Source organism: Eschscholzia californica, unplaced genomic scaffold (assembly GCF_041429995.1).
Source record: "Eschscholzia californica isolate CP2 unplaced genomic scaffold, dmEscCali1.0.p SCAF_4, whole genome shotgun sequence".
NCBI lineage: Eukaryota > Viridiplantae > Streptophyta > Magnoliopsida > Ranunculales > Papaveraceae > Eschscholzia > Eschscholzia californica.
Window position 1 is genome coordinate 37,967,200 of NW_028238461.1, and position 15,447 is coordinate 37,982,646.

Sequence of the window (15,447 nt, forward strand, 5' to 3'; positions counted from 1 at the left end):
TTAAAAATTGTTTACATTAGGTCGCGATAATCATTTTCACGTAAATAAGAAATTATAAAATGGTTGTATTCCAGCGGGAGTAAAATGGTCAATTTAAAGAAATTGCTTTGATTTCATTGCATTTGGGGATTTAACCAAACAAAATATAAATATGTGGATTTTTAACGAAATAAAATACAAATGCGTGGATTTTAAACCAAACAAAATATACCTTGTATTTTTAACTAAAAAAAATGAAATTGGTTGATTAATAATTCTAAGGGAAAGGGAATCACAAACCCACTTACCCCCTGCATTTGAAATTACTCTTAAGAATGTGTCCCTTAATGTGATTCAGATGCTTTTTGTGCATCAAACATCAGTTTCAAATGTGATTTCTAATAATCACATTTTGTTGTTGCACGCCAATCATAGCCTAAGGTTTTAGATCATATGTTCAAGATTTAATTCGCAACAAAAAATATAAGTACTTTTGCTTGTAGTAGAAGCATTTTTACATTAATAAAGAAAAATCATCAAAAAATAACAAAAATGTAACTTAAGTGAAAAAGCCAAAAAGTTAGTTTAATAACATAATTTACTTTTTTTATTTTTGAAGTTTTTTTCTTGTTGAGATACTTGATTTTAATTTACTTTTTTTATGACACAATAAGCTTGTGGAAGCAGTAACGGTGATAGTGGTAGTGGTGTTGGAGTCTTGGGGTATGGTGACCCGAGGTTTGATAGTTGAGATGTGGTGCTGGAGGTCTGGTTAAAGTATTGTGGTTGTGGAGCTACGGGTGTTGGTAGTGGTGGTGGAGGTGGAAGTACGGTCGCGGTGGTAGAGGTATGGCGGTGGTGGTGGAGGTATGGCGGTTGTGGTGGAGGGTATGGTGGTGGTGATGGTGGTCGAGGTAAGATGATTGTACTGGAAGTTGAGGTGTAGTGATGGTGGTGGTGCAATATGGTTGTTATGGTGGAGGTACATGTACAATGGTGGTGGAAGTGCGATGGAGGTTTCATTTGTTACGGTGGAATGAAGATAGACAAGGCAAAAGGTCGGTCACGTAAAATTGTCATACATATATAAATACACTAAACTTTGGTAACTTAACTTTAAATCAAAAGCAACAAAATTTACTTTAACATAAAACCAAATTTTAACTTAAATTAAGTTGAAAAATTTCAAATTACCATTCTAACCTTCAGGATCGGCTATGGGCCTAGGTAAACCAGACAACCCGCATAGGCTCCCAAATTTACGGAGCCTCTAATTTATATAACTTTTGTATATGGTATATGTATTTTTGTATGCACAAATATATCATGTTTGTTTGGGCAGTAGAGTTGGTAGAGTAGTTGATTAAGGAACCTAAGGTTTAAGCTTCTCGAGTCCTGTGAGTTACATCATTTTTGAAATAATTTTTTCCTTTAAAAGACCACAACAGAACATTTAGACTTAAATAACTATAAGCCTAAAATACACCTAAATAAAAGAACAACAAAAATCAAATAAAAAACATATTCTTATGATTTCTTTTCTTTTCTAATTTCTCTTCAAACTTCAATCTCACATTCTATTTCATTCTCTACAAGAATTTATTACACAATTACATGGAGGTAACCTTCTTGTCCCTTTAATTTTTTTTGTTTGTTTTTGTGTAGATTCTTATTGCTACTATTTCAACAAAAAAAATATTCTTATTGCTACTTCTAGTAAGTTGAAATAGTTATGTTGATTAGTATATAATTTTGTTTCATCATTACATCTTTCTTGATTTGTATTATTTTTGTAATTATCTATTTGAAATCGTAAATCAATTTATTTTAATCAATAACTTAGTTTTTTGCTCCAAAATTTTCAATTTATGTGTTTGATCGGTAACATTATTAAATATTCTTTTATAAAATTTACGGAGACCTATTCATATATTTGATTAAATCAATTATTGCTAGTGTTTTAGGTGAATATCATAGTTTAGTATTTTCTTGTAGGTAAACATAAGATCATATGAAACTTTAATAAGACAATTCAGGTTTTATGACGGAGTATAAAGTTTCTTAATATTTTTTGTGTTTTTCACATACGAATTCTTGCTTGTGTGCACGACGCAACAGAATGACATGCAATGTTTGGAGTCCGAGGCATATTCGGTTGTCCGGGTCGCAACATCTACCCAATAACTGAGGTCCGTCGTATAGGGGTGGGAATTATACTCGACAACCCGATACTCGCCACGGGCACCCCGGGTCCGACTAGGCCCGTGGACGTCTGCGGCCGATGATGGGCAATACCCGCCCAGCCCGAGAGAATGAAGTTTCGTAATATTTTTTGTGTTTTTCAGATACGAATTCTTGCTTGTGTGCACGACGCAACAGAATGACATGCAATGTTTGGAGTCCGAGGCATATTCGGTTGTCCGGGTCGCAACATCTACCCAATTAGTGAGGTCCGTCGTATAGGGGTGGGAATTATACTCGACAACCTGATACTCGCCACGGGCACCCCGGGTCCGACTAGGCCCGTGGACGCCTGCACCCGATGATGGGCAGTACCCGCCCAGCCGGAGAGAATTTTGTGGGCGGGCTGGGGTGAAAAAGGCCTACCCGACGTATACCCATAATTCGGGTTCTTCGCTCCATTTTGCTATCAACCAGAACCGGTCTTCTAGGGTTTGAGGTTTCGTCAATTACGTATAGAAAACTAGAAGGTATTCTCTTCCATCCAAATCCCGATCAATGAAATGCTAAAAATCGTACCTTTTCTACCTCCATTTTCACCCAAACTTTTTTCTCATCTCTTGTTTTCTTTGCCCTAAAATTTTCTTACTTGCAGATTTTGTCGAAGCTAGGAAAGCTAAAGGAGAACCTGATACACTGAAATTCGTTGTTACTGTGAGTTCTTTCTTTATCTAGCTTCATTCATGTCTGGTTACCTATTTTCTCTCCGATACAAAAAAGCATAAAACCTTTTCAATTGATCAATCCTTGTCAATTTTATTTTTGATTCTTATTTCTTTTTTTTTTGTTACTTTTTTCTTTTCGTTTCTTCATCGATTTTCGTTTGATTCTTTTTTGTATGGTGTTTATGCATAACTAGATTCATGGAGTTTCTAAGTTCGGTTCAAGTAGATCTGTAATTTTCAATTGTGATATATATTGCTTTGTTATTTCCTGTAATTTCACTACGTTGGTGGATGCTTGCATCAATTTAGGGCATTGTTATCCAATCTCTACTCTGACTTAATTTGGGTTGCTATCCTGAGTTACCCGATTAAAGATAATATAAATTTGACCACTTCAAGCTTCCTTTCAGGAATTGATCATCTTGTTTTGTTCATAGGTTTTACTCGTCTCAAATCCTTTTTTTTGTTACGTACAGAAGAATATTTTTCCCATTTTATTCGTTTTTAAGCCAGTAGCCAAGCATGGACCGGGTTCACACAACTCTTCGAGTGCCCCTGTTTGGGTTATACGTTCTTTGTGGATCGGTTAGTTGTATAGCTAGGTTGTGGTCGGCCTACAAGCTAGCAATAACATATTTAATTTAGTTTAAAGTTGTATTGATTTCAGTTATGGTAGATGGGGTCTGTTAGCTTTATGTCCGCAAAATTGCTCTCAGTAGCGTGATTAATATTCCAGATAATATTTTGATCATTTGTTTACTGATTCCAGCTTCCTTGCTGAAGAACTAATGTAGAAGTATATTTTTACATATTTACGTTTGACTATATTGAAGATGGTAGTTAGAGACTGTCATCCCGTTTCATATTATGTAATGTAATGTAATATATGGGGTTGCAGTTCTTTATGTGTTAATGTGGTGGTTACAACTTTCATGACTTTATAGTTCTCTATTCTGAGAGCTTGAAGATGGATGTGGAAGGATTTGGTTTTTGAGGACTCCGATAAAAAAGGTGGCCAAGTTGTGAAAAATAGTTCTTGTTTCAAGTTGGCATAACGATGTCTGTTTGTGAATCCGTTACAGGAAAGATTTCAAAACAAGCAGCTCCAAGAAACATATTAAAGATCATCAGGAGCCTTGCAAGAAATGGATCCAGAACGCCATGTAGTTCAGCAAGGATGGGATAATATCAGCGTAAATGCGGTTTCCTCCTTAATCACCTAACCAGGATGATATACAAGAAATTAGGGGCCATGTGATTATCCTCCATTTTTACTGGCATCTCATCCTTTAGGGAATATGAGAGAAAAAAGCTGTGGGCCAGTGAGGTTATGGAATGGATTTGCCTTCCTATACCATAATTATTAGTTGCTGACTTCAATTATTCTCTTAATGCACAGGCTTTGGAGGGAAATGCTGCAGCCCATGATCCCGACCTCCGGTAAGTACCAAATAAATGCTTCACTTATGTGGTTGCAATAGATGCTTAACTGGATTTAGAATGGTAGTTTGAAAGGTATTAATGTTTTTGTACTTGACGTATTTGCAGTTGTGAAGCACATGCTTAATGATTATATTAAGTCTCTCTTTTTTTTGTCAATATTACTCAATTTTGTGGTTTTTTTCTTCTGAAAGATGGATATTTTTCTCTTATTTTCTTTGTTGGTATAAAACCCATTTTGTTATATCACAATGCTTTTCTCTTTTTGTCTGTTTTACTTGCTTCTGCCAGAGGTGCTTCGTATAATGGTAGAAGGTTTGCCGATGACGGGTTCTCAAGGGAGACAGTTTACCCAAGGAGTGCTTTCACTGGAGACGTACTTGAGAGGGACAACTATGCACCACCACCATCAGGTGGTTCATGGCATCAACCTAGGAGGAGAGATTTTGATGAAGAGTATCCACTGGCAAGGGGCTCGAGACGTGGAAAACCTTATGGTGACTCTTTCTATGAAATGGATGGGTTTCGCAAATTGGAGAAATACCGAGAGATTGATACGTTTCAAGAAGTCGACAAGTTTCGAGATGGATACCGGAACAATGACAGCTACCATGATGTTGATAGTTATCATGATCAGAGTTTTGATAGGCCTGCTTGGGTTAATGGACGTGATCATGCTGACTTCCCCCCGGATGATTATGATTATAGGCATCGCGTCTCCCATCGGAGCAGGGAAACTAGCCATGAAAGAGATTATGATTATGGGCGGTCAAGTTATGATTCTGATTATGACAGAGGTGGTAAGAGAGATGGTAGTTGGCGGCGGCGCGAGTCCCATGAACGTGATAAAAGATGTTCAAGTCGGGAGAGAGATCAGAGTCCACGTAGGAGGCATGAACGTTCTTGGTCTCGTGGACATGATGATCGTCTGAGGTCAAGATCTCCTCGAGGTCGCAGCCATGGTCGAAGTCATAGGGAGGATAGCTATGATGATGTCCGATATGAGAGGAGTGAGAAACGAAGGGGTCAGGATGATAGACGAAGTCACGAGCATACTCTAGTGGTATAGTCGTATGTGCTATGCGTTTAATTTTACTCGATATCCATACTTCAAAGGTTCTGAATGGATTTCCACTTGTAGGTCCCATCTGCTACTGTTGTTGTAAAGGGAATGTCACTGAAGACAACTGAGGAAGATTTATATCGGATCCTTGTATATTTCTGCAACTTTCTACCTGAATTTATTTTTCTTTTTTTTAGGGCCCACCTCTTGTTTTTAACTTCTTATCTTACATGTTACACCTTTTGATCTTGAATTTCTTCTAGGCTGAATGGGGGCCCCTTCGTCATGTTCGGGTTATAAAAGAACGGGGATCCAGCACCTCTCGTGGATTTGCTTTTATTGATTTCCCTTCTGTGGTATACATCATTCAGACTTATGTTCTTTTATTTGCTTCTTGGATGTATTCTCGAAACTCAGTTTTGTGATACAGGGGGCGGCTCGTAAAATGATGGATATAATTGGAGATGATGGCCTTGTTGTGGATGACAGAAAGCTGTTTTTTCAGTACAGGTAAGACTTCAAAAGAAGATTATATTTCTTCCATAGCCTTGGTCGATCGTTTTCATTCATGATTAGTCATAAGTCCGAGAATAATTTATAGCTTTTTTCCTATTAGTTGTGTTTTTGCTGAAGTACGTAGTTGACTGTTTTAACATTGTTGGAAGATGGGTGGCACTGTATATTAGTCAATAGGGTTATATCTTTGGTGAAGGATACATATCATAGGGCAGAATCTGTTTTAAGATCAACCTCTTTGTCTGGTCAACAAGACTACCGTAAACCTTCAAACAGTTCTCTTTTTCCTTCCCAGATCAACCACCATATTGATAATTTGCTCAGGTGAGTGAAATAGCAGGGTACTAGACTAGAAGAAAGTAGTGTTTGTTAGACAGTTCAAATAATCAGGTGTTTGTCCCTGGTCATATATATCACTTGTGTGTAGTTGGCCTGTGAAGGATGTTGACAACACACAATTTGAGTTTTGAAACGATCCTCCACTGGCCTTGTTCGCTGGAAGACCACCCGCTTGGTATTTATATATTAAAGAACATTGCTTCCTAGTGGCTAAATGAGGGCATCAAAGATACTATTTTTGTTTACAGTTGAGGAATTACACTTAGTTCACCCATAATATTTGTATTTTTTATTGGTTTAGTGTGTATATCTTCATTCTGAGGAATTATCTGTGGTTTTTCCTGGTTTTACTTATTCTTTTGTATGATAATGCACTCTATTGTAGTATTATGCAAAGGATTTAGTCTAGAGTGAGGCTTGGGAGTTAAGTTCAAACCTTTCACTCACTACCACCATCATTTCTCCTTAAATACAGCTTATTAACATTTTAATGCTGCTTGAGAGTTGATACCGTTCCTTCTAATTACAAGAGTCTTTATTGCTGACAAGCTCTCTTCTGCTGCAGTAGTAAGCCAACTGGTGGGGCAGGTGCACCTTCTTATGGACAGGAGACATCAATAAGATCAAGTTACGGGGGTAGAAATGCACCATCTTCTGATTGGATGTGCATTATCTGTGGTTGTTTGAATTTTGCCCGTCGAACGTCCTGCTTCCAGGTCTGTTTCTCTTTCAGTCGTGCGGTTACGTCTGAACTCTGATGTCTGTTTTACATATTTTGTGGTGTTGAACAGAGCTGTTCACATCTCACTAAATTGTGCAAGAAAATGTCATATAATCTCATTTTGGATCTTTCTGTTGTACAAGTAATACTATTAACTGTGCAAGAACACCTCTCTAGGCCTTCTTCCTTTATCCCCATCTTGGCTTGCTTTTCCATGCTTATATGTATAAATTGAGTTCCTGTGATTCTGTGAATAATGTCTGCCTGAGGTTCAGATGTTGCGGTGACGTGCATTTATCAAGAAATCGAGTTCACTGGCCTATGTGATTTTCTCCATGATCTGTAGCTCTCGTTACTTGATATTGTCGATATGTAACCAAGACATCAGATGATATATAGTTAAGGAGGATGGATAATACTTACGCATCCATAGAAGCATATTTTTTGCTGTTAAATATTGAGTTATTCATACGAACCTATACTGCAACTGCAGTGTAACGAGCCACGGAGTGATGATGCCCCAGCAGCAGATGTAGCATCATCTAATCCTACACCATCAGGAAGGAGAGGGTCAGATGCAGGTATAGTTTTTCTTATTGTTGGTGGTAGCTGGTATTTTTTTGTCTTTTAAATCTTTGAACTTGCTAATAAAGTTTCACTAGCAGGTCCTACTCATGTATTAGTTGTTCGTGGGTTAGACGAGAATGCTGATGAAGAGATGCTCCGTTATGAGTTCTCAAAACATGCTCCTATTAAGGTATAGCTGGTTAGCTTGCTGGCTCGTTTATTTTGGATCTATCATATGGCTGGAGAAGATTTATTAGATGTTTTTTTATTCAGGATCTTCGTCTTGTAAGAGATAAATTTACGCATGTCTCTAGAGGGTTTGCATTTGTCCATTTCCATTCGGTGAGTCTATTTTGTACTCTAAATCCTGTTAAGATATCTGCTTTTTAACCTTCTAATTTTAAGTTTTTCATTTTCATTTGTTTTACCTTCTCTTCTATCGCAGGTGGAGGATGCTACAAAAGCTCTAGAAGCTACAAATGGAACTACCCTTGAGAAGAATGGCCAAGTCCTACGTGTAGCATATGCAAAAAGTATTCATGGGCCAGGACCAGGAGGTTCACAGTCTAGCAGTCTTGCTGCTGCAGCAATTGAGGCAGCCGCGTTTGCCCAACAGGTATTCTTTTCCTTGTATATTCACGCCATTTATATCATCTTATGAGCACAATAACGTTATATTTCCATCTGCTTTTTGAATTGTGTATCTGCTCATTTATCGTCTATTATCGTATGCTGGAGTGCCAGTAGCAGATAGCGCTTCTGGTTTGCGCCTGACATTTCTCACAAGTCACAACTAATTGGCGCCCTCCTCTTTTTTTCCTTTTAGTATGACGCTGTTGGTTGGGCACCAAAAGAATATAATCCTGATGAGAAACAACCTGCCAGCGGGCAGGGGCAAGGTAGTGGAGAACATGCTGTTCGAAGAGATGGTACTGCCCCAACTCAATCTGGGTTTGTATGGGATGAAGCGTCCGGTTACTACTACGATGCTTCTTCTGGATTCTACTATGATGGAAATTCAGGTTAGATCTTGATTGCATTAGTCAATTGTTAATTTTCTGAACTTTTTTCTCCCTATCCAATACATGGTAAACTATAAAGGATAACTATTGCCCTCGTTAGATTCAAAATGTAGCGTGTACAACGGAAATTGCTTGGTATTCCTTCGTTAGAAATTTGGTGTTTGTTTTGCATCTATTTTTGTATCTGGATTATATTTTTTCTAAAGCGCCGTTCTTGTTGAGATAGTGCTTTCCTGATCCATAGCATGTAAATTTCCAATTTTATTGGAAATAATCATGTTCATGTGTTTTGATATTTATTTACTTATATTTTTTCCTGTAAATGTAATGCAGGTCTTTATTATGATAGTAACAATTCAACCTGGTACTCTTATGATACTCAAACACAGCAGTATGTCCCCTATTCTGATCAAAGTGACAACAGTACATCTGTAAAGCCATCAACCGAGTCAACTAAAACATCTGATGGTAATAACAGTAGAAAAGTAGTGATATCTGCTCCAGCTGCTACCATAACATCAAGCGAGAAGGCTGCGTCATTAGCTGATGCTGTTCAAGCGGCTGCAACTGCGGCATTAGCAGCAGAGAAGAAAGAGAAAGAAAAGATGAAAGAGATAAGGTTGGCATCAAAGAGCAGTATTCTGGCAAACAAAAAGAAAATGAATAACTATTTGAATGTGTGGAAACAAAGGAATCATGAAGGTAAGGCAGCCCGTGTTGTCCTTGATGATGATCAGCCATCTGTTTCCGCAGATGCTAAAAACAAGTTCAAAACTGATGCTGTGGCTGCAAAGGACAGTGTTACAAGTAGCTCGGCATTTCCACCTGGAGGCTTAGGCTATGGTTCGAGTAACGTCTCATCTTCACCTGTTGCTGCAGTAACTGTCTCTACGGAATCCCCAAGGCCTGTTAGTAATAGCTCAGGGGGCACAATAATGGGAGTGATTAGAGGTTCTGGTAGAGGGGTAGTGAAATCCAATACAGTATATTCCAGTTCATCCGGTGGAGTTTCCACTTCAACTCACTCTAGCACTTTGGGCTCATCATCATCATCATCAATAAACCTAGAGCCAACAGTTGCCACTCCCTTCAGAACAGATATGTCAGCACTCGGTTCTTACGCATCGCCGGCACCTGCTGCTAGTGGTAAAAGGAGATTTTCCGAGATGCCGGTGCAGCAGGCTTCAGCTAACAAAGAACAGACCCAAACAATGTACAGAGATCGTGCTGCTGAGAGGAGGAGCCTATATGGGTCATCATCTTCTGCCGGAGATGATCAATCTGACCTTGGGCTGGCAGATTCAAGTAAGCGCCTTTACTAGTTTCGGTATTGGGATGCGTCCTTCATTTTTCTATGTTATGTGAAGTTTGTTCTCCTTCCGACTGGTGTACTAGATGTAACATAACCCCATCTTCACTGTGAAAATGAACCTTATGGAGCAGAAGGGCTCTCCTTTGCCCAAACCTGTACACTATTGTAGCTTCCATAGTTCTTATCTGACTACAGATTCATTGCTTGGTTAAATCCCAGTATCTATATTAACGTTGTGAGACATGTTGTGTTTACTATTCTTGTAATTGCCAAGATCGAGATTTCAGAAAGGGTTCTTTGTTGGATACTGGAGTAATGCCCTTTCCCCCTGGTGTTGGAGGAGGGCGTGGCACTGATGCCAATAGCAATGTTCAGAGCTTTGAGGTGATCACGGCAGATAAAGCAATTGATGAGAACAATGTTGGCAATCGGATGCTACGGAACATGGGCTGGCAGGAAGGCGTGGTAAACTTTTCTTTCGATTGTGTTATAATTTTCTTTCTTCCATTTTATGTTCTGTTCCAGTGTTTCTTAGTTCTAAACTTAGAGCAGATATCCTTGTGAAATGGCCTTCAATACCACCCTTCTGCTGATGATCAGTTCTCAATACCTGGAATGAGCCTAAGAGGTTCTTCGTTTTCCTACTTATGGACCAGTCAATGTTAAATTATACACATAAAATTAACCTAGAGGCTAGATTGGTATTTCATAGACAGAAGAGTTATCAGATACTCTACTTCCTCTTGTGTACCATGATTCGGGTTCCTTGTACCCCTTTTTGCCTCAGTTAATGATCCGATACCCAAAATTTGGCTTACTATAATTTCTAACCCTAATTAACCCATTTTCTTTGTAGAAAATTGCAAGGTAAACTGGTTGAGTTGATACAAATTTAAAACGTATAGAATCCTAATATCGTGGAACGAAGAAGTGCACCCCCAGGATATAGCATACTAATATGATAGCGTATCCGTAAACATACCACATACCCAAAACAAACTACAATCGAAGTAAAATTGGATTTAACCGAGTATCTGACATTATGCCTATGGAAGTGGATGTGATTATCTGAGTATCGAACTTCCTAATACGTGAGTAAAAGAACATTAGTAGTATGGATATATAAGTAGAAATTAATCGAACATGTGGATGGTATGTTTGATTTATATCAGGGACTTGGGAAGGACGGAAGTGGCATAGTGGAACCAGTCCAAGCTGAAGGTATGGAACGTCGGGCAGGATTAGGAAGTCAGCCAAAGAAAGTAGTAGACCCGGAATTGGAAGTGAAGGCAGGAGACAGTTACAAAATCCAGATGCACAAGAAGGCTATCGCAAGGTTCAAAGAAATGTCCTAGGTACAAATCAAATCTTTCTACTCAGATTACATGCGAATGTACTAACTTGCTTATTCAAAATGGTTTGACATTTTTGGTGATCTGATTTGATCGAAGTAAAACATATTTCTTGTTTTCTGAGAGAAAAACATATGAAAAATTATATATTTCATCTACTTCCGTTGTGGGGTTATTTATACTTTATTTGTTGAACTCAGAAACTGAATTACTGCAAATGTTTGAAGATTCTCTTCTATTGAGAAGACAGTGCTACACTCGTATGAAAAAAGAATGCCTTTAATACGAAAAGATACGTCTGTCTTGATGATTCGGGTGTAAGAAGACGCTAGTGTATCAAGCTTGATTTCAGGTTATCGTAGATCTTTTTGTGTGGAAATCTTCGATTCCGCTCTGTTCAATAGCAGCCCAAATGTCCTTGATTAGGTATTAGTACACATGATGTAAGGTTTTTCTGGCATATGTTTTGAGTTGGAGACTAATGACATTTAGGTCACGTTTGTTGTGAGAATAGAATACAATTATCAGGATTACATTCTAATATGGTTTTTGGTACATAGGAAATTAGGAATGCATCGGAACTCGCATTCCCCGCGGAATAATACTCATTGGGGGTAACACAAGACCTGTAATGTGGGTGGACTTGTGGTTCCTTGGAATCTTGTTTTAAAAAATATGTACCCTATTTGCCACTGAATCAAACAATAGAGTAAGGTAACCATTACTAGGAATGACAATCTTTTCATGTCCTTGTAGTGTAATAACATGAAATACTAGAGAGTTAGCAGGTACCTCATGTTGTGAAATTTTCTAATTTGATTTTTCCATCATGCTGCACAAACACGGACAGAAAAAGTTCTTATATTACATCGATTATTTTCTCGTAGAATCTCTTCTGACCCATTTCAAGAAATTGTTTCATCACCTCTAAAAATGAATGAACATTGATACCAGAGGAGGAAACAACAGAAGAGCGACTCCAAGTATGTGTAGGTAAACTCCATACTAGAACTGATCAATGGATGGTAAGTTTTCCTTCATCTTTTAAGGGATTTCATTATGCCCCTAAAGATGATGAACTCACCAAACTGACCCCTTAAAGACGAGTAACTCACCAAAATGCCCTATTGATGACTAATTTCTATTTGGGTCTTACTTTGCGCATTTCTGCCTGTCAACTGTTACACCAAATTAATTTCCTTTCCAGTATATCATCTCATTCATCAATTATCGGTTGCTGATAGATGGTCGGGCAATCTCTACTTAACGACGACACATCAACGTAATAAAAAGTAGAAATAAAACTGATTCTTCTTCTCATTCCTTGATTGCAAATGGCTGAAGTTGCAGCCATTTCTTTCTCTTCTTTGCTCTTTATCTTCTTCCCATTTCTCTGTGTTGTTCTTTATCTCTCTCTATCCTCAACCAATCTAAATCCGAGGAAACTTCATGTTTAGCAGGTTTATCAAAAGAGATGCTTCTCCTTCCAGATTTGTGGAGGGAGAGGTTGCTTCCTTTTCACACCCCTTCAGATCTGTTGCGGGGGAAGAAGGGAAAGTTTTCCTTTCGTCTCCCTTGCAAAACTGTCAAGGGAGATGAAACAGAAAGCTTTCCCTTGATTTGTCGAGGTAGGTTAAGGGGGTTATTGAGGAGTTGGTCATCTTTAGGGGGTCAAGATGTAATTATTTACATCCCATTTTTTTTTTTTGATGAAGTATTTACATCCCATTTATTAACTAAACCCCAAACCCACAACAGAGGTTGCGGTCGGAATACGAGTTCTCCCCTTTATCAGACTTCTTGTCCTTGGACCCTCAAATTTGGTATACATGTAGACCCACACGACAATTGGGAGGGAGGTCTTATAAGACCCAAAAGCAACAGAGAGAGACTACCGATCCATGTAAAGGATTATTTTGTACTTCCATTCATTGATCAGATGTTATTTTCTTATGAAAATTCACAGTACGAACAAATACCAATTTGCCTTATAGATTAAGAAAAGACACCTTCACTTGCTCTTTTGATACCTTTGCCTATGGGAGAATTCCTTTTGAATTATACAATGCTCCTGCCACTTTCTAAAGATGTATGTTATCGATATCTTTTATATGATCGAGCACTTCCTTGAACTACTTATGGATGATTTTTCTGTTTTTGTGTCATCTGTTGGTGAATGTATTAATCATTTTTAACTTAACTTTGTTGCAAGGAAACCAACTTGGTAATTAGTTGAGAAAATTTTCATTTTGAGGTAAAAGGGGATTGTCTTCGGCCATGTCATTTCTGTAAAAGGCACGAAGGTCGACAAAGCGAAGATAAAAGTTATATCTAGGTTTAAGTCTGTCACCGGATATCTGAACATCTAAATATTCAACATCCGATCCGTATCTGTATCCGTATTTGAATTTAAAAAAAATATTCGAAATTTTGGATACGAATTCGGATATTCCTTATCAGGTATCTGCTTAGCGGATGCCAGATACAGATACACCAATATCAGATCCGATAAATATCCGATCCGATAAGCTACTGTTTACCGGCCTATCTGGGTTGCCTATCCCAAAAGTGGTAACAAAAATTCGTTATTTTTGGGACATGCTGGTTTTCATCAAATGTTTATAAACTTCAATGAGATTTCAAAACCTTTATGTCGTCTACTTTGAAAATAGTCACATTTTTTGTTTGATGAAACATGTGAAAGGCTTTCAAAATATTTTAGAATGAGCTCACATCTGCTCCAATAATCTTACTCCCATATTGGAACTTTCCATTAGAAATAATGTGTGATGCGCCTGATTATTCAACATGAGTTGTCTTAGTACAAAGAACTGATAAAACACCCTTTATTACCTAGTATGTTAGTAGAAATATCTGGGTTGCACAACTAAACTATTCCACCAATGAAAAAGAATTATGGTTGCTTTTTTGGAAAAGTTTTGTCATTATATTCTAGGTTCTAAGATCAACGTCTACACTAATCATGACGGTTAAGTATATGGTTGAAAATAATAGTATATATAATGCATGGTTAAGATTTATTATTTAGATCTAATAGTTAAAAATTTAAATTTAAAATATATAATTTTTTTTGTTTCGAATATCGGATATTGTCCGATATCCGTTAATATTATCGCATTCGGATATTGATATATAATATCTGTCGGATAATTATCAGATATTGGATAGCTTATCGGATACGGATATGTCTATGTTCAATCCGATAAACTACCGTTTACAGGCCTATCTATGTTACCTATCCCAAAAATGATAACAAAAATTCATTCATTTTTGGGGCATGTTAGTTTTTATCAAATGTTTGTAAGTTCAAAACCTTTATGTCATCTATTTTGAAAATAGTCACATTTTTTGTTTGATGAAACATGTGAGACGACTTTCAAAACACTCTAGAATGAGCTCACGTCTGCTCCAATAATCTACTCCCAGATTGAAATTTTTTATTAGAAATAATGTGTGATGCATCTGATTATGCAATAAGAGTTGTCTTAGGATAACGAACTAATAAAACACTCCTTATTACCTAGTATTTTTTTTTTGAATCCTTATAACCTAGTATGCTAGTAGAAGTCTCTCAGTTACACAACTAAACTATTCCGCCAATGAAAAAGAATTATGGTTGTAGTAATTGCTTTTTTGGAGAAGTTTTGTCCATATATTCTAAGTTTTAAGATCAACTTCTACACTATCCATGACAAGTAAGTATATGTTTGCAGAGAAAGTGGTAAAGCACGACTTAATAGATGGATTGTTTTGTTACAAGAGTTTGACATTGAAACTTGAAATGAAAAAGGTACAAACAATGTGATAACTCACCACTTGTCACGATTAATATTTGAATCTCCTATGGTTAAAAGCATTTCCTTCTGAACAACTTATGGTTGTATCTGTAATACCCTGGTATGTATGCTGACATTGTTAATTATTTCACAGTAGAGCAAATTTCGTCTCATTGGAATATGGAAGATCGAGAAAACTTTTCTAAAATTAGGATATGTGCACTTATTGCAAAATTTCATGTCATCATCTCCTTTTGTCATATCATGCATGTGTTGGTCATTTTAGTACGAAGAACACATTTGTAAAAATCTTACAATGTTGTTTTTACTGACCAACACTATTTAAAGACGGTTGTGATGATTGTAAATCTTGTAATGGGTGTCACCAAATTGAAGGAATTACTCGTAGGAATATGATCACCCTCAACCCAAT

The 15,447-nt window shown here is 37.4% G+C and overlaps 1 protein-coding gene across 25 annotated transcripts; it reads left to right on the top strand.

Moving 5' to 3' along the window:
• The first annotated feature begins 2,584 nt into the window (after nt 1-2,584).
• Nucleotides 2,585-13,348, top strand: SUA (suppressor of abi3-5). Of its 25 annotated transcripts, none has more exons than XM_086632923.1 (18): nt 2,585-2,690; nt 2,816-2,874; nt 3,968-4,078; nt 4,285-4,325; nt 4,617-5,388; nt 5,467-5,538; nt 5,652-5,744; nt 5,819-5,898; nt 6,812-6,959; nt 7,458-7,545; nt 7,630-7,721; nt 7,805-7,873; nt 7,977-8,147; nt 8,358-8,553; nt 8,887-9,858; nt 10,140-10,330; nt 11,038-11,220; nt 12,678-13,348. In XM_086632923.1, exons 3-17 carry the CDS (start codon nt 4,031-4,033, stop codon nt 11,218-11,220), a joined length of 3,216 nt encoding a protein of 1,071 aa, XP_086489049.1. In that variant the 5' UTR covers nt 2,585-2,690; nt 2,816-2,874; nt 3,968-4,030; the 3' UTR covers nt 12,678-13,348. The 25 variants fall into 25 exon arrangements, with proteins under 25 accessions (XP_086489049.1, XP_086489041.1, XP_086489040.1 ...); XM_086632915.1 differs by having other exon boundaries at nt 6,809-6,959; nt 12,678-13,233; XM_086632914.1 differs by lacking the exon at nt 12,678-13,348 and adding an exon at nt 11,786-12,060 and having other exon boundaries at nt 6,809-6,959.
• Nucleotides 13,349-15,447: the final 2,099 nt, after the last annotated feature.

What these genes read in the sequence shown, in the direction of transcription:
- SUA (XM_086632915.1), top strand. Translation starts at nt 4,031, where the DNA reads ATGGATCCAGAACGCCATGTAGTTCAGCAAGGATGGGATAATATCAGC. An exon ending in CAAAACATGCTCCTATTAAG is followed by an intron (nt 7,722 to 7,804) that starts GTATAGCTGGTT and finishes TTTTTTATTCAG; the next exon opens with GATCTTCGTCTTGTAAGAGA. An exon ending in TGGGCTGGCAGGAAGGCGTG is followed by an intron (nt 10,331 to 11,037) that starts GTAAACTTTTCT and finishes GATTTATATCAG; the next exon opens with GGACTTGGGAAGGACGGAAG.